Here is an 18,892-nt window from a genome sequence, read left to right as displayed (position 1 = left end):
TTATATATTTTTAAACAATCTAAATAATCATGTGTGAGTGTGATTGATAGTTAATAAATAGCTAGTATATTATATAAAAGTTGATTTTAATTCTATAGCTAAAATTTACGTAGGTACTTATCTAAAATAAAAATATTTTGTACATATATTTACCACCTATCTTAGAAAATGCCTAACATTCATTTATGAATTTTATAGAACGAAGGTATAACCATACAATTATACAAATACCTACTTATTAAAATCAGAAATATTATGTGGTACCTACCTACATTAGGTACCAAAAATAAACAATATATGTATATAGAAGCTATATAGCAAGGGGGACAGCGAGAAGAGACTCAAGAGCTACCAAATGTATTAATAAATATGGAAGAGCCAAAATGTAAAAAAAAAAGGTCATATGGTCATATTATTATATAATACATAAATTTATATTAAAAAAAAATGTTTTGTAGAAATATTATGATAAGAGGCAAGCCGCAACTTGGCCACCCCTGCTATATAGCTATAACAGATGATGTTAGTAATATTAATTATAAAAAATACTAAAAGACCATATTAGATTTTTTTGATTTATGCCTTAAGGAGTTCTATGGTAGTACTTTTTCTACTTTAAATTTTTAAGTTGTTATTTTTTTGATAATGATTATGTACCTAGATCAAAATTCAAATTATATAATATGTCCTAGTCATTAATCTAAGAATAGTACCTAGTCTATAATAATGATTTTATTTAAAAGATACCTATGTATTTATTTTAATATTTATAATCTACCTATACGTATATAAAAAATATAGTACGACTGGTATTGATAATATTCAAACAATTACTGTAAAAAAATAAGGATGTAATTTGATAGAAATAAGTTTATATCTCCACAAGATTTTTTAAATGGTAAAATAAATATAAAAAATTAATACTACGGTTTTTGTAAGTTTGTTTAAAAATTAAAAAAAATAAAAGTATTAAATTCATATTAAAGAGTAAAATAGAATAAAACATGCTCTCGTTGAATCGAATCGCGGGATGTACTTTTCATAATAAATAATATAATGATTAAATTATGTAAATTCCGGCTATACAGTTCTCTATTTTAATTGTAAGCTATACATATAATTTAAAACATATCATTAATCTTAAGAAAAATAATAAACAAATAAAAATAAGGATTATCCTACTTATATTATATGTTAATGTGTTATGATAACCTGAATAATAGTTTACATGCTTTTATTGATACAGGATAACGAAATAAAAGAAACAATATCGATTTAACGTCATGAATTATAATTTGTATCATAAATAAGTGTCTTACTCCATGGCCAGTGTAAAATATTAAGGAGGTGCAGTGCGTGCCCCCTTTAGTACCCCGATCTTGTTTTGTATTTTACCTTGAGCTGTTTACATGGTGACTACGCCCATATATTTTGTATAAAAAGGGTCGTAGATGCTTTTACGAATTAGACATGATTTGACTACATTTATGCATAGATCGATAGACCAGTAAAGTTGTTCTACTTCACCTACTTATCGGGGTATCTTTACGTGTCTCAGTAAATAAACATTATTCTTAACTCAATTGTTTGTTATGTGTTATTTATTTACTACAAACTACAAACAAAGGATCCCTCAATTTTAATTTACACTTGGCTCCACTTCAAGGAATTGAGCATAGGCAATTAAATGTACATTACAATATTTTCAGTGATTTTGTTGTCTTTCCAGTTTATTATTGTTCATATAGGTACTAAATTATTGATTCATTTTTAAAATTCATCGGACAAGGAAAAATTATAAAATACTCAAGCATGTGAAATTGTAAAATTCCAAAAAATATCTAGGATATTAATTAAAGATGACGTTTTAAATACCCAATACCATAAAATATACAAGTACCTACGTCCTACACATCATAATTTAAAAAATAATTTACATTTACTACTCAATAATTAAATTTTGCATACCTAAAACTTTTGATTTATTATTGTTATTTTTTACATTAAAGATTTTATGTACTTTTTTTCATTTATCAATACATTTAATAAATTTCTTACAACCAACCGTAGCCGGTAGGCGAATGGAGCCACTTTATTTGTTAATTTGTTATTTAACCGTTAGCTCTGTTTTTTATCTTGAGATCTAAGTAAAATCATTTGAACACGAGAGTACTCCACAAAGATATACACGTCATCACAGAATGTTTAAAATCACGAGAATTATCTATAGTTAGTATAGAAGTCTAAATTTCATTTATATTTGGCTACCAGATTATTCGATAACCAATTTAATAAAAATTATTCGTTATAGACGCAGCGCACGGCAGAGAAATACAGCACAATATGCGCTTATGTAAAAAGTTAATTCGTAAACTTTGAAAGGTTATAACTTCCAAAATAATTATTTACGTGAATTTTTTTTTTGGCACTATCGTTCTTAACTCGTTGAAGTACATGATTAAAAAATAATAATAATAATCGCTTGGTAGCTAAATTATAAATTTTCTTAAATACATCATAAAAATAAAATGACCATAATATGTTATAGACCATTTTCGTTTGAAATTTTTTTTTCCTTAGTGATTTAAAATGAAATTCAAATAATTATAATGACTTACTCAATGTAAAAATGCACTCGATGCTTATTGTACAGCGGCGATTACCTACTTTCTCCCATTTTATTTTAGTTTCCACAGTAATTATAACTGTTGAATAATTATGTCCATTGTCCTTACTTTTTATGTGAGATTTTGCGAGTTAAAGAATAATAATATGTTAATGTATAAAATTTATTTTTTTTTAACAATGGCGGTAAAAATGATTTACAGTGTAGACAACAAAAACTTATTATTGGCGATACCGTCATGAGTTGCCGTTTATCGTGTTTAAATTATTCTTTATCACGTAAGCATGTATAAGTATAACGGTAATTCGTAAGGGGAACGCTTAATACTCTGTACAATTGTAGACCTGTACTGACAATAATTTGCTTTCTGTGGTTTTACTGTGTGTCTGTGTCAGCCGTGAAATCCACAGGTAACGGTTCCACTTCCTCTTTTGTTTGTTCACCTCTCGCTGGTAACACATTTTATTTCCGTCCATCATTAGACGTTTGCGACTCAACAATAATTTATCTTATTATATAATCCACTTACGTTGTACGAACACGGATAATTAAATAATTTCGATTCATTTTTATACTTACTCAAAGTTATCGTGAGCGACGCTCGTCAGTCCGATTATTTTATATCATCAGTTTACCTAAAGACTAAAAAAATCGACGTCATGGAATTCCAATACGATCTAAGCCAGATTGCCCAGGATCAGATCATCAAAATCGACAATACACTATTGCCAGTCGGCTACCAAAAAGAGGACCCAGAGTTAGTATATAAATATATTTTAGTATACTATTGATTATTATAATATCTACTACGAGTGTCACGCGTTGTATTTTAACATAACATCTTATTATGCTAATTAAAAACCCCATAGTGATTTTGTTAATATTACTTAAGATATTGTAGCAGATTATTTGCAACCGTTAAGTACTCTGGTTAAAATAGTATTTTAATATTATATTTTACAAACAAACTGATAATTCTGAAGTGTAATGGCAAATTCTTTGATGAAGTGTAAAGCATGCCTAGATATAATTATATGATATTGTCATATTTTATTTAAAATGTGTTTTTTCTAATTGCATCTTATATAATATTATTTTAATGGTCGTAATAATTTTTATATTGTAAAATGTTTTACTAAACAGGATTTTCTTTATTACGCATTATTACTTTTACTAATTGTAAATCTATTAGACAATGTTGTTTTACTATATATAGTCAATCACATAGGTACAAAGCTTTCTAAACATATTTATTTATAATTTTTTCTTGGATTCAATATCTTAATAATTGTTTTTATAAAATATTGTTAATCAATTTAATGAGGGTTTAATGTATGTAGAGATGTAAAATATTATACGTATTATATATCTATCTAGTACCTATTATATATTAAATAAACTCTAAAAATTAGAAAAAAACGATTATTAAATATATACATATTTTATAAGTATATGAAAAATGCTGTTTTTTTAAACTATTAATATTGATTAGTAATTATTAAATGATCAATTAATATTTAATGCATAGTATTTCAAGTTAAAACTATTTGTCATGTCAAAATAATGTATTATTACTGTCATTTTCAGATAAATTAAGTATAAATAAGATAATAATTTTTAATAATAATATATTAATAGTCCTTATTAGGTTTAAGGGTTATTCCAATTTTGATTGCACTCTTAATATGGTGATTAGCTATTAATTATTTATAAATACTCTAATACATGATATTGTTCAATTAATATATTTAATCAATTATAAATCATTTTTATAGATTACAAATGATTATTTCTAAGATTTTGGATAAAATGGGAGAAGCTTCAGGAATTGCTCAAGAGTTAAAATCTCCAATTACTTCAGCTGAAAAACTCATGCGTTCAGATCATATTCTATATTTAATGACAGAACAAACTTCACCAGGGTAATTAAACTAATATCGACAAAAAATTAATAACGTAAAAATATGTCAATTAATTTTATTACAGACATTTTGTTGTGGTTGGTTTGCTAAAAATGGGATGGAAGAAGTTATATTTATTTAATAAAAAAGGTTCAAGAACTGAAGCAATGGTCTACTGTTTACTTGATTTTTATATTCATGAAACTAGACAACGTCATGGTTATGGAATAAAACTTATGGATTACATGTTAAAAGTATAAAAACTTAAAAAATATATTTTATATAATTCAATTTACCTATGTTTTTTAATTGTATTAGGATAATCAAATTCAAGCAAGTCAATTAGCTGTTGATCAACCTACAAATAAACTTTTACAATTCTTATGGAAGTATTTCAACTTATCTAAATTAGTTAATCAAGGAAACAATTTTGTAATTTTCGAAGAATTTTTTGAAAGTAATGGTACTTTTTATATTTTTATACAAACAGGAACTAATTAATTTTTATTTGTTTATATTTATTTAGCCTCATCTGATAAGGAATCTGGTAGTGATCGGTAAGTGAATAGATTTTTAATACAAATGTATTAATTATGTATTCATAAATATTTTTTATATAGCTCAAGTGGATATAAAAGTCAACCAACATTTGGACGTCATGGTGCAGCTAGACAACAAGATTGCATGGCTAATGTATTTAATTAAATTCTTAATTTATTTAATCTTTTTTTCATTTATTTATTGTTATATTATTATACTTCATTATAGATACTATATGGAGCAAAACCATCAGAAACTCAAAATGGAAATTCAAATGGAAATGTAGATAGGTAAAAAATATAAAAATAATTAAATAATCTTTTATTATTAATATTGTTTTTATTATATCTTAGAGTTGAATATCAACAACGAGATAATAAACAGCATAAAGAAGAACATCATGTTGAAGTGCAACATCATGTTGTAGATGAAGGAGATGGACATAAATCAAATCAATCTAACCACACTCAACCAAAATTAGATCTCAAGAATTTTCACACTCAATTATGGTAATCTGTTAAACTTCACCTTTTCTAACAGGTGGCAGCTTATTATTTGTTACATATTTATTACTGTATTCTATTAACTCTTGTTAATTTATACTAATCCTAAATATGACTGCAATTATAAACTAGAATTAAATAAGAAAAAAATTATAAAATACAATTGCACTAATTCATTATAAAGTACTAATTTGATATGCATAACATTTGATTCTGCCTACTTTAAAAAATAATGTTTGATATATAAATAATGACATAAATATTTTTATGTTATTTTTTAAGCTTTTAGTTGGTTGTTACTTGTTAGTCAATAAGACTAATCAGTAATTAATTTATATATTTTTAATTTTTTTAACCATTTATTGTTTAACTTTTTAACACACATTATATATGTAATAATAACACTTTAAAAATGTTGAGTGATTTTTTGTTGTGAAAAACTAATTGATGATTTGTATACTTTTATGTTGACTGTCTTTTATGTCGTTACTTGATGTAAGGTCATTATATGAAAAATTTATTTCACTATTAAAGGCTGAAAATGTATTTTCTATAGAATAATAGTAATGTTTTTGTATGTTGAATAATGAATTAAAACTGACAGAATTTATTTTAAAAATGAACTATTAATCATAATTCTGATACTATTAATATTGTTAAAAGATTTCCTTTTGGCAATAATACAATTATAGAATGTATTGTATTGTATTTTCTATAATAATGTTCCTAGACAATGTTTTTTTTTTTTTACAACAATCATATCGACCAATTTGTTTGTATTGATGTTCTAATAAATAGTTACTAAATTATTATTAAGACGTTGACCTTATTAATTTCTCATGTATTAAATAAATTATGATTTATTATTTATGCATTGGAATATAATACATTAAAATTTATAATTTCTATTTAATATATTATATTTTTTCTAATAAAAACTGTATTTTATTCTATGGTTTGTTTCTACCATAAATCATAAAAATTGTTGGTGTAAGGAAATTATGAGTATTGCTATTTAATATCATAAGAACCGTGTGGGATGTTAAATAATTTTTTTCTAATTTTTAATATAAAAATTCATTCAAAAAGTGCCCTTTTTGGAGGTAGTTAACTTTAATTTGTGTTTCTAATATGGACTACATAATTGTGTTATGTTGATTATTGTTTCTGCTATCATGAAATGTAATTATTAGTATGCATTTTACTGAAAAACATGGTATCAATAGATAATTGAAAAAATGACAGATGTATGCAAGTTATTATAAATGCTTTTGTAAACAGAATCGTAATCTTTTTCTAATTTAAAGCAATAATAAATTGTTGAATTCAATAAAATCGTTAAGAACGAAGTAGTTACATGACATTCTAACCTTATATTAATACATATGATCATGCACCTAACTAATATAAGAATAACTCATTTTATATTTTTGAAGTTAAGAGTGTCAATGTAATAGTACTATAATAGGATATAAACATAAATTCAAACAACTATGAATTTCTATTTAAAGGGTTATAATATAAATTATAACTATATCGCCACTGTTTGTGCCATAGCAATGGAGTGATAAAAAAATAGTCCTGGTAAACCATTATTATTGATTATTAAATTATGTAATATTTAAATATCTATGATATAATTTCTTTAAAATACGTAATATAAAAGTAAACTCTGTGCCTAGATCTTAAAATTATTATATTATCAACTATACATATTCCATTAATACTTTCAAATTATAACTATTAAATCATTATATACTTTTAAATTCTTTACATTGTCTTGACCAGTTTTTTGCTTATCAATAATACATATTAATATTAATGTTTTTTATAAAGGGAGATTTTCTTCGCATACCACCTATGAGCTTTCCTTAACTAGTGGTACCGTACCACAGTTGAGAAGCACTGATTCAAATAATTGGTACATGGTTCACTGTTATTTATTACATATAATTGTGGTTTAAAATACTACTTTTATGTTTTAAGGAGTTATTTGTATTGGGTATTGTTATTGAACGACAACAGTCTATGAGATTTATTTTTATTAAGAATAATATAATTTTTAAACTAAATATGTCTTTAATATTTTGGCATTAAAAATAATAACATGTTGGAAATTAAAAAAGTTCATAAATAAAGAACTGGTAGGTATTGATAATTGGGAATACAAAATAGAATAAGTAAGAAAAAAATGAGGATCTATATATAACCATAATTATATTACCGTGTCAAGGACTCAATGCTGTTACTGTTTACATAGTTATTTTCAGTTAAAGTACCTATTCATAATAACATCATTACTCTTTGGCTTCTATAACAATATACATAACAATGAGTAATTATTTACATAGTTACATAATATAAATAATGACATTGTTTAATCAGAAATGATTCATAATCAAACAATGAGTAAGTGATTTGTGCTTAGCTCATATGATTACAAATAAAAACAAAGTATAAAGATACAAACACACAGGAATGTAGACAATATGCATGAGAAGGCAGTTTAATAGTTACAATAAAAGATCCCAATTTTTTTTGATATTTTCAAATCGTAGTATTCTCAATACTATTTCCTATTACACATATGAATAAATAAATTTATTAATAATATGCTAATTAATAGAGTTCACATAATTGAGTATTATTTACATTCATTCATACACATTATAAATATTTTACAATTATATGATAAATGTGCATAATTAGCTTTTGTTTTTGTGTAAAGTTATGTTTTAATGGGCTTATATATTTGTATTTTAATGTTTCTTATAGTATAAGAATTAAGATCTAATTAGATCAATTAATAAACCATCAAAAAATTATTTTTTAAAATAAGAATAATGAGTAATAGAATTTTGCATTTTAAACAGTATTTGTTTTGAAATTGATTTTATGATGCATTTTTACTTTTTTGTATTATAAATTATTGTAATGTAGTTTATTTTTTAAAAATTTTATTTTAACAAATATATTTTTTTACAGATAGAGATATAGAATCCTTCATGAATGTACATTCATCATAGTAATTCAGAAATATAGAAACAATTGCATAAATATAATTTATTATTACATTTAATACATATATTTTAATAAATATTCAACAGCCTTTCAGTCTATTAAAAATGTACAATATATTTCTTGATTTTACATGTTATAATTATATTATACTATTTATATTATTCATAGATGTTTAGTTAAAATTTACACGTGATATTCTCCACCCTCCAATTTATCATCTGACACATATGAAACCACATACTCGGCTGTGCTCTGGTCAATCCAAATTACAGATACTATTAATGATATAAAATACCCTAATATACTGCCAGCAATGACGTCTAATAAATGATGGCGTCTTAAAAGTATTCGACTAAAAGCCACAGCTACTGCCCAAACACATAAAAATAATATCAAAAACTCATTTAACGGATACAATTTAAAAAAATAAAACAATATGAAAAATGCTCTTGATACATGTCCTGACGGAAAAGAGTAGACATCAGGGCCAATTGTAACCCATTGATCATTCTTGTTGCCTACAGGTCGACGCCGACGAACAAATGCTTTTATAGTGGCAACCGCAATAATATCAATAAATAATCCTAAATGTATAAAAAAAAAATGTGTAATTTTTCTTTTTTGAGTATATTTCAAACTTAAATGTAAAAAGAATATATATAATGAAAATACAGGAATTTATTTCTTATAAAATAGTATAAAAATAAATAAGTATTTAAAATTGCAAAGTGAAAAACTGAAATTATAGGTTTAACCAATATCATTATTTATAATTTATTATTGGAAAACAAAAATTTATTTAATAAATGGTAGAAACTGAGAAATATGAAATGGATTAAAAAGACAAAATATTTAAAATTTAATATACACTTAAGCAAACCACCATTAACTAGTATTAAAAAAATACTGAAATATGAATTTTAAAAATATTTTATAAATTTATAAAATCATTAAGATATAATACATCTAAATTATATTATAATTTATATAGATTTCTAAACAGATGCTCATAGTTGTTCTTATTTTCTTTGAAAAATTAATGAAAATAAACTATTTTAATAATAGGTCCTAAAGCATGATTTTAAACAATAATATATTTAAGGTATTCTTGTAATATGCACTAGACTTCCAGTAACATTTTTGACAATCTTTATTTTTTCATACTACTAGCTTCAGAAATAAGAAGAATGGTCAACATTATCAGAAATCAGTAATAACTTTTTTCTTAAGAGGATACTACATTAATTGTGTGTATTGTCTTTGTCTTATACTTACAACAGCAAATTAAATTTGCATTCAGTAAAACTAATGCTGTTGTTAAATTAATTTTAGAGCAAATTGACCTGTTATTTAAACTTAAAGGTAGGAACATTATTCATTATCTATCATTGGTTTGTTAAGATAATATTTTGATTTTTAGGCAAATAATGTGTATGTATAACTAAATGCTAAAAATGCAATAACTTGTTTAAAATTTTTTAAAAATGTAAAAAAAACCAATGAGATAATGGATAATGTATTAAAGTTTGATAATAAGTAAATTTGCTTTACAATTAAAAATAAGAACATAACATGGATTCTACTGAAAGGAAATTTGCTATGTTGTACATATGTAAAACTAAGATAAAAATATGAGGAGTTAGCTTCCCCTTGAGAAATTACATAGTAGTATGTACCAGTTGAATTAACTAAATAAAATGCTTTTACATAATATATAATTAATAGAAACAAAGAAAGTTGTATAAAAGTTATATTCAATTTAATCTATACTAATCTCATAATAAACATAGTGTTTTAATAAATGTAAATAAGGAATGTTATTAAAAGTAGAGCGCATACAACAAGAATACCTATTTAAGAACTGGTTTAAAACTTACCAATAAGAAAGTTAACTTGCATTTGAAACAAAGATTTTGACCAAGCAAACCAAATAAAAGTCATCCAACAGGCGATCCATACAATTCCATGACATGAATACTTAAATTTAACATACTCATAAATATTAATGGTTGAAATATATTTTTTAACTTATTTAAGCACTACCTCTAATCCTTTGTAGTAAGTAGTAAAACTGCGAACAGGCAAAAACCTGGAAACTGTGTTACAGACGGCTGAAGTAAGTTTTGCGTCGATGTCCAAAATACCTTTCATCGGCGCCGGTACATTCCGTTTTTGAGGCATTTTAATTTTTTTTCAACGAAATTATGAAGAATTGAATACCGGCTATTTAATTAATAACAATATTCAATATAGCTAAAAGCGATCATCTATAATACTAACTAGTGACTACTGATAGCAGTGATGACTTTACGTATACAGGTATACTAAATAATAATAATTTTTATTTTAACACAATATAATCACTCTTATCAGTCATCATAAAACTAATCTCTATTAGATTTTGTACATGAACTAAGTACATAAGTATTATAGTACTGTAGTAGTAATTAGTTTGTGGTGTTATAGGATTAACTGATAAAAATAATGTTTGCACATAAAATATTAATAATAATTAATAAATAATACCTATTAATTTATTATTATATTGTCTTCGTGCAAACATTAAGTGTTACCAGGCGTACAGTATAGGCAAAATAAGTACATTACTGCTGTGTTCAACGTTGTCGATAATATTCATACATTTTAGCTCATCGTAATAATATTCTATTCGCTGAGAGTACCTATGTGGTTCACTACTAGTTTAGTTGTATGAATATTGTACACAGTAACCACATTCTATCGGCGAATGGAATGTAGGTACCTACTTCTTAAACAGTTGCATTATTTTTTTATTGAAACTCTAAGCTTTAGAATTCCTCCAGAATTTTGACCCTAATTGAATATTGATACTGAAGTTTATTTATTTCTAAAACAATAACATCACTAAAATATACCATATGAAATGTGGAAGGGTTATTCATTAGCGATTAATTTTTAATAAGGGTTTCAACATTTAAGCAGGCTACTTTTTTTATCGTCCGACCAGAAATTCTTCTTAGTAAATACGTGTATTTTATAAATGTAGTATAATGTATCGGGTTGTAAGGTTATATATTTAATATTTTAATTAATTAAAAAAAATTTAAATTGGAAATTGGTAATCCCAATCCATTTGTTTTAAGATGCATATTTTGTAACTGCAAATAAGTATCTGATATTCTGATGGTCCATCAAAATATAATTATGTCAATATTGCCAAAAACTTTAGACCCTATGATGACCCGTGAATGAAGAGGTGGAAGTGGCTTGGATTCAGTACTATACTAATGCTATGCCTGGAAAGGTAGCAGCGACTCCCAGTGTTAACCTCTTCTTTATGAATTTAAAAACAAACATTTTTTTATCGCATTGCAAGGTAATTTGCAATAAATTCATATAAATTAAATATTAATGAATAAAAAGAGCTTGATGTACGAGTTTGAAAAACTTAATACACGGATAAAAATTATTGATATAACAGCAATTTATTTAAGTTCTTAAAATTCATTTTTAAGTAAAATTTTGAAGTTGAGAAGTAGGTACATCTAAAGAAAATTATTGAAATTCGCCTGATTTCACGGTATTTACAATTTATAAATAAAATTGTAAGGAGCAAAATGCCATTTCATTTATTCACTTATCAGTACCTATAACAACCATATACATTTAAATACATTGCATTTAAATAATTAAATTTTATAATTAATGTAGGTATGTAAATATGTAATATATAAATAACATAAATGTGAGTATACGAGTATGTTTATAAATATTATGATATATACATTTAATAACAATAATAACAGATATAATAAAATTTAAACAAACAAAACGCTATATAGCAAAATATTAAATAAATAATATAGGTAGCATAAATTATGTTTCATATTACGATAAAATATTAGAAACTAGGTATTAAAATGTGGTCGTCTATATTGTCCCTATTTCGTAATCCCTAATACACAGGTACAACATATAAAACACTAATATTCTTATGTAATTTATGTATTAAATCCTATTTTATACGTCATATATCCTGATAAGTAGATTTAATTTCTTTATCATATAATGAATTATGTTAATTATTTTTTTTTTTATTATGAACTATATAAATTATTTTTATAATGCCAATTACATGAGATTATTATGGAAATGTAACTGTGGAGGACCTCCAATTGGTGACCGTAGTGGAATATCATCACTCTTTCTGTGTACCATTTGTCGACCGGACCAAGCTCGAGTCGGGCTTGGTGAGTTGCGACAAGTTCTCGGTAATGTTTCAATTGATCGAATTGGACTTATGTTTAAAACACTTCTCGGCAATGCTTCAACCGACAGACTAAGTGCTCCAACACCACTAGTTCGACCGTGCATTCTCATCATTTTTCGTTTCTGTATAGAATATTAGATATAAAAATGACTTACAGGCACTTATATATTTTAATTTTATTAAATTTAACCGTCATGCATAACAATTTACACTAACTTGAACTATAGCCCTCCACGTTTGTCCATAATTACGGGCTAATTGCAATCGATTCTGTTTACGTACATGATGTTTTTTGTAGCCTATCTCGATGACGATTAAAACCATTCCAACCACTATACCCACAGCGACGAGTATAAACACACCAGCCATATTTTTCAATCCTAAGGTATTGGGTGTTTTTTCTTGATCTTCACATTGTTCTACTCTCCCTTGAAATATCCATTTATCGTCCAAACTTTCCATGAAACCACCTAGTTAAAAAGTATTGAGGTTTAAAATTTACATAGCCTGTAGCTATATAAAGTGTTATATAATATATTATATAAAATACGCATATATACATACTTTCGTGGAAATCTAAAATTGATAATGTAACTGCTTCAGACCAAGGCGAACCTTTTTGTAGACCGACTCCATACCCAGAACGTCCAAATAATTCACCAGCCGTGACTAATTGACAATCTTGCGCAGCTTCGAATTCCAAACGGCTGCTGTCCCATATAAATGCCATAAGTTTACTGAAAATTATTTTAAATGTCATTAAACATCGATGATCTTTATTAGATAAATTTTATATTCTGATTATTTACTCGTTCTTCACGTCACGAATTGCATCTTCAGCAGTTTCGTAGTTGTTGGCTTCCATTGTTCTATACATGTTTGACAGTTCCACTTGTCGTCTAAAATACATATCAACTGCGGATCCCTTTACTGTGGCACAAGTTAAATTTTCCATTGTACTACGGAGCTATTATAGAACAAATCAATAATTATGCATAAGTAGTTGATAAGTATTTCTATTCTATTATACTATTATTATTAAATACTATATTCCTACCCTAGCATCATTAATTCCAGATAGTTTAGTCTTCGGTCTTTCGAGCACAAGAAAAGCAGCCAAATTGGCAGTGTATGATGCTACAATGATCATGGCGAATCCAGCCCAAACCATTCCTAGAACTCTAGCTGAGAAACTTCTTGGTGTTCCTTCGCCAATACCACTGTTTAACAATACTCCCCATGCGAACCATGTAGCACTTGATAAATTAAGTGCATCCTCTTCTGTACCGTCAGCATTAATTAACTTGAATCTAGCAAAAGGAGAAAACCTGTCGAGTAGATATAAGACAAGCGCAACCACATGAACAGAACCCATGACAAGCACCCAGAGTGTATGGCTGAATGGTTGCAAAAATGATACAAGTGTCGAAGATCGTGATGGCTAAAACATATTGAAAAAAAAATGAAAAATCATATTATATTTTGAAAATATAATACTTAACTAGGTCATGCAAAATCATTGTGGTACATTTTAACTGTTGAGATATTTTTCATTTAAAAGATACATCCAATTTTTTTTTATTTTAAATATTTAAATATATATATATATATATATATATTTAAAAATAAAATATCAGTGTGATTTTCATTGTACCCAATATCTGAGATAAACAATTTACCTTCTTCTCCAAAATAGTAATTCCTTGGTACTTGAATGGTTTACTAAACTCTATGAATTCTGCTCTTTCTGGATTGATAGTAAGAGGAGCTAATATCATATCTGCTCTTTCATAAACTATTTCACCAATCAAACCATTCCATTCTTTTTTTCCACTAGCTAAAATTATTTATCATGGTTATAATATATAATTTAACCTTATACGTTTTTATATTTTATAGAAGTATTAACCTGAGTTGTTTCTTATTTCATAATTTCCAAATTGTCCGTCAGGTGATAATGATAAACTGTATGTAAAATTTATTGTTTCAGAAAGTTCCACAAGCAAATCGATACAATATCCTTTACAACAATACACTATTGGTTCTAAAATTAAAATAAATAAATATGAATTAATATCCAATTTTTATTAATTTTTTCGAAGTAAAATAGTTTACCTTTAGATGAAGTATTATACAACGGACACATTATTTCATCTGTCTTACAGCTATTTCCATCTTCTTTCTTTAATGGTCTTACATACACAAATGGTTTTTCTTCTATTGTTAATACTTTTAAATGTGTAGGGATCATAAAACCTTCGGGTTTCTTTTTTAAACGTCCTGGCCATATAATGTTAGATTCGTTAAGTCGAAGTTTCATCTTATTAAGCTCCTAAAATCAATATATTTTTTTAAATCATCAATATTATTATTTTATTACGAGGTAAATTATTATTATTTATTCATTTACATTATTAAAATAATATTTCCCAATAGCATCTTTATTGGCCACTTCTTTGACATTGACTATATCATATTCAGCATATATTCGATCACCGTTATTATCGAAAGCTACTTTACCCGTATGTCCATCTTTATATACTTGTTTCTTTATATATCTAAAAAGAAATATTAATAATTTAATGTAATGCTAAATAAACTGATTGTTATAGTTGGCAAATTAGCAAAAATTACTCGAAAAGTGTCTTGCCCGTATCCCAAATAGCACCAGAGTTATCACAATCAGCGGGCGGTGGTGTTATAGTTTTTGTACGGTTCATATCTGTAATCGCTGATGCCAATATATATCTGCAGTAGACCAAATTAAAATTAATACATTAAATTTGTATTTTTTAATACATGTAAAAAAATACTCCATTCTACTAGAAAAAATGTATATGCGTACATGCTATCATATATATGAGCTAATTCGTTAGAGGCGTTAACTAATTTCAATCCGATCGTTCCTTCCGGTACATTATTAGCGTCTAAAGCTTGCTCCGTTACAATCCACACATATCCAGCCTCGGTCATGTTTCGATCTGCCGCATCTCTGAAAATGATTTCTGCGTCTAATTTGCTTGCGTACATTAAATACACCCTGGCTTGTGCGTTCTTCATTTCGTTTAATTGGTTGTTGAAATGAAATAGACCCGGTTCAAATTCGATAACCGCCTCCACCTAGAATATTTGAGAAGAAAACATTTAGACACATAGGTATTTCTGCATAAAATATTGTCACATTTTCTTTATATGTAGATCTATGTTAAGTGATTCAATATTATTTGCATTCTATAGCAGTTGCGTTATTACTGTGTGTGTGTTTGGGGGTAGGGGGTGATGGGTATGACGTTTTAGACTGCAGCACATGTAAAAATTAAAAACTACATAGCCAGTGTCGGTTATGACTAGCGTGTCTTACAGTAGAATGATTTGGAAGTTGCAGGGGCATAATATTTTAATATTCAGTCGATAATATTTCAAAGTTTTGACACCAAAATAGTGAAATTATAGTGTTATTATACTTTATTAAAAGGACGCAGACTCACGCAGTTATGTTATACTAAATTACATATTATTAGTATAATATATATTTTTAATCAGTTTATTATTATTATTTATAGTATAACAACCTGAACTTTCTTTTCGATGTCTTCTCCTTGATTTTGTGAAGTAGTTTGGAATCTACCGACAAACGCTCTACCGTCGGTATCAGAGCTGTGGATAAATATGACCTACAGCACATATTACGTTAAAATTATTAAAATGTTTAACCGAACAATACTAAACAATTTATACAGTATATAATATATATATATGAAAATAAATTTGAACTGCGCACAATAACCTGTGCAACAGTGCATATATATATATATATATATATTATATGATATATACGATGTAACTACCTTTAAATAATTGAAATATTTGAGTAATTCTACCCATACTTCAGCTTGGTGTGAATAGGGTGGAACGGTACGAAGAAATGACACGTGAATATTCTGTAACAAGTTTCAGATTTACACAACAATAGTAAACGATGCATAAAAAATCAAGTTAACACCATTAATTTTATAATATAATAAATATTGTGGTTACTTTATCCGAAAAAGCAGAATCTCTGGACGAAATACCAATCACGGGTATATGATAGAAACCACTGGTGTATGATACAGCAGCCGGAGACAGATCTCCGATTTGTGGATGAGAAACAATAACGGCATACACTCTTCGCACAATAAGCTGCTTACAAACGTTGAGAGCCGTTTTGATTGGATTTGGATCCATTTTTATGGAATGAGCGTAGAATGTATTACCAGGTTTCATAAATGGTGTATTGAAGTTTAGATGCTATAAAAACAATTACGTATGACATGAGTATATATTATTATTTAATACAGGGCATAAAATAGCAATAAGTAGGTAATAATAAGCGCAAGTGATGACTTATGAAGTATACCTATATATCTATAAAATATTGTGAGTCTAATCCCGTTTGAAATAGAACCATATTATACTTCAACTAAAATATAATGGTATATAGCTTATTAAAACCTCACTATAATTTTAAGTTTTTCTTTCGACAATATAATACAAATTATAAAGGTACTTAGTGCCTATGACCTAAGTTACTTATAGAAGTGTTAATATTTCACATAAACCTTAATGTTTTTTATAATATATAAAGGTACTAAAATGAGCTTAAATGAGCTGCATAAAAAATTAAATAGTGCTAAATTTTGATATTAAAAAAATGATATCCGGTAGCCGGTAGGTTAGGTTAGTTTATATCTTTAATAGTTATAACTTATAGGTAATAAAAATTATAATTATGAATTTTTATTCTTATATATTATATATTATAAATAGGTACTTAAACAAAAATATTTAAAATACCTACATAAGATAATATTCTTTACTTAAATAGCAATGTAACGTAAATTAATATTGATTAATAATAGTTTAAAGTTATTGAAATATTTTATTTGTGTTCGAAATTTTACAACAAAAATTATCGATCTCATCTCAATATGACAATATTAGGTACATAGATTTTCCAGGTATATATATATATATATATATATATCTTCACTCAAAAAAAAACATAAAATATTTTTAAAATTATAATATGTGTAGGTTAAAATACAAATATAAACATTTGATGAACGTTTTGAGTGTAAACGGTAATTCGTTTTGAGTTACAAATTACAGTAACAATAAAAGAAATTGGTTTTGTGTAAAAATTCATATTTTTCCAAATTTTTTCTCCCAATTATTTAAAAAAGTAGGTATTAAGAAATTGTTATTTTTTACCTCCTAAAGTACCAACAAAATTCACTTTCCTATCAGAAGCATTTGAGGCATTTTTTTCTATTGTAAAAAGTGTCTTCAAACATAAGAAAACTCATTATAAATTATAATATGAATACATTCATCACTTGGAATTTAAAATAACTTATAAATACTTAATAATAATTGCTGTATAAGATTTATGAATATATGTATATACTCGATGCATGCATAGTATTAAAATTATAAAAACGTACCTACAAACAATTGCGCAAATTCGCGCGTGGTTTAAAAATCACTATTAATTGTTATTTATGCTAAAATTATTTATACAGGCAATAAGCATATTAAATGTATAAATTGTACATTACTTCAATTGTTTGTTTGAAATAATCTTCACTTGCGTTGCTACTTAAAACTCCACCAATGTGAAATTCATATGGATTATTATCGGTATTTTCTTTTTCTAAATTTTCACTGTTACAATGAAATATAGAAAACAAAAGTAACAGAAAAACACTAAAAACTGGTTTCATTTTGCTAAATTGAATTTTAAATATCTTAGACATTATTTTAAAAATTTCAATAAAAAATCGATAAACAATTTTTTGAATACGCCCAAAATGTTATATTTAATTTTTGTTTTAACTATTTATCGTTATTTTTGTTAAAACTATATAAATAAATATATGTATATATATATTTAAACATATTATCTAATTGTTAAGAAAAACATTGCGATTACATTGTGATTTATACCTTATAATAGGTATATTAAACTGCATAAAGGACGAAACTAAAGTCACAAGTAATGGACCACAGA

General features: G+C 26.0%; 3 protein-coding genes across 4 annotated transcripts; 1 reads left to right on the top strand and 2 right to left on the bottom strand.

Moving 5' to 3' along the window:
* Window positions 1-2,938: 2,938 nt before the first annotated feature.
* On the top strand, window positions 2,939-8,758 carry LOC114132529 (alpha-tubulin N-acetyltransferase 1-like). Of its 2 annotated transcripts, XM_027998011.2 has the most exons (9): window positions 2,939-3,383; window positions 4,402-4,548; window positions 4,613-4,781; window positions 4,846-4,984; window positions 5,054-5,084; window positions 5,148-5,220; window positions 5,296-5,357; window positions 5,421-5,576; window positions 8,556-8,758. In XM_027998011.2, coding segments are annotated over exons 1-9 (876 nt in total). In that variant the 5' UTR covers window positions 2,939-3,285; the 3' UTR covers window positions 8,557-8,758. The 2 variants fall into 2 exon arrangements, with proteins under 2 accessions (XP_027853812.1, XP_027853811.1); XM_027998010.2 differs by lacking the exon at window positions 8,556-8,758 and having other exon boundaries at window positions 2,940-3,383; window positions 5,421-6,521.
* LOC114132530 (polyisoprenoid diphosphate/phosphate phosphohydrolase PLPP6) lies at window positions 8,614-10,863 on the bottom strand. Its single transcript, XM_027998012.2, has 3 exons — window positions 10,635-10,863; window positions 10,469-10,568; window positions 8,614-9,175 (listed from the first exon to the last, which is right to left on the bottom strand). The coding sequence occupies exons 1-3, from the start codon at window positions 10,770-10,772 to the stop codon at window positions 8,775-8,777; spliced, it is 639 nt and encodes a 212-aa protein (XP_027853813.1). The 5' UTR covers window positions 10,773-10,863; the 3' UTR covers window positions 8,614-8,774.
* Window positions 10,864-12,250: 1,387 nt separating this feature from the next.
* LOC114132519 (glutamate [NMDA] receptor subunit 1) lies at window positions 12,251-18,851 on the bottom strand. The gene is made up of 15 exons (XM_027997993.2): window positions 18,441-18,851; window positions 16,879-17,130; window positions 16,689-16,781; window positions 16,413-16,514; window positions 15,686-15,960; window positions 15,475-15,588; window positions 15,251-15,398; window positions 14,956-15,172; window positions 14,750-14,884; window positions 14,520-14,677; window positions 13,898-14,281; window positions 13,650-13,807; window positions 13,405-13,577; window positions 13,057-13,310; window positions 12,251-12,962 (listed from the first exon to the last, which is right to left on the bottom strand). The coding sequence occupies exons 1-15, from the start codon at window positions 18,636-18,638 to the stop codon at window positions 12,702-12,704; spliced, it is 2,922 nt and encodes a 973-aa protein (XP_027853794.2). The 5' UTR covers window positions 18,639-18,851; the 3' UTR covers window positions 12,251-12,701.
* Between the last annotated feature and the right edge of the window lie 41 nt (window positions 18,852-18,892).

The sequence above is a fragment of the Aphis gossypii genome, chromosome 2, assembly GCF_020184175.1.
Source record: "Aphis gossypii isolate Hap1 chromosome 2, ASM2018417v2, whole genome shotgun sequence".
Taxonomy (NCBI): domain Eukaryota; kingdom Metazoa; phylum Arthropoda; class Insecta; order Hemiptera; family Aphididae; genus Aphis; species Aphis gossypii.
Note: the sequence above shows the minus strand (reverse complement) of the source record. Positions and strands in the feature narration are given on the sequence as shown.

What these genes read in the sequence shown, in the direction of transcription:
- LOC114132529 (XM_027998010.2), top strand. Translation starts at nt 3,286, where the DNA reads ATGGAATTCCAATACGATCTAAGCCAGATTGCCCAGGATCAGATCATC. An exon ending in TTATGGATTACATGTTAAAA is followed by an intron (nt 4,782 to 4,845) that starts GTATAAAAACTT and finishes TAATTGTATTAG; the next exon opens with GATAATCAAATTCAAGCAAG. An exon ending in AAGGAATCTGGTAGTGATCG is followed by an intron (nt 5,085 to 5,147) that starts GTAAGTGAATAG and finishes TTTTTTATATAG; the next exon opens with CTCAAGTGGATATAAAAGTC.
- LOC114132519 (XM_027997993.2), bottom strand. Translation starts at nt 18,638, where the DNA reads ATGTCTAAGATATTTAAAATTCAATTTAGCAAAATGAAACCAGTTTTT. An exon ending in GGAAATATTATTTTAATAAT is followed by an intron (nt 15,173 to 15,250) that starts GTAAATGAATAA and finishes TATTGATTTTAG; the next exon opens with GAGCTTAATAAGATGAAACT. An exon ending in TGAAATAAGAAACAACTCAG is followed by an intron (nt 14,678 to 14,749) that starts GTTAATACTTCT and finishes AAATAATTTTAG; the next exon opens with CTAGTGGAAAAAAAGAATGG.
- LOC114132530 (XM_027998012.2), bottom strand. Translation starts at nt 10,772, where the DNA reads ATGCCTCAAAAACGGAATGTACCGGCGCCGATGAAAGGTATTTTGGAC. An exon ending in CTTACTACAAAGGATTAGAG is followed by an intron (nt 10,569 to 10,634) that starts GTAGTGCTTAAA and finishes GTTAAATTTAAG; the next exon opens with TATTCATGTCATGGAATTGT. An exon ending in GCAAGTTAACTTTCTTATTG is followed by an intron (nt 9,176 to 10,468) that starts GTAAGTTTTAAA and finishes TTATACATTTAG; the next exon opens with GATTATTTATTGATATTATT.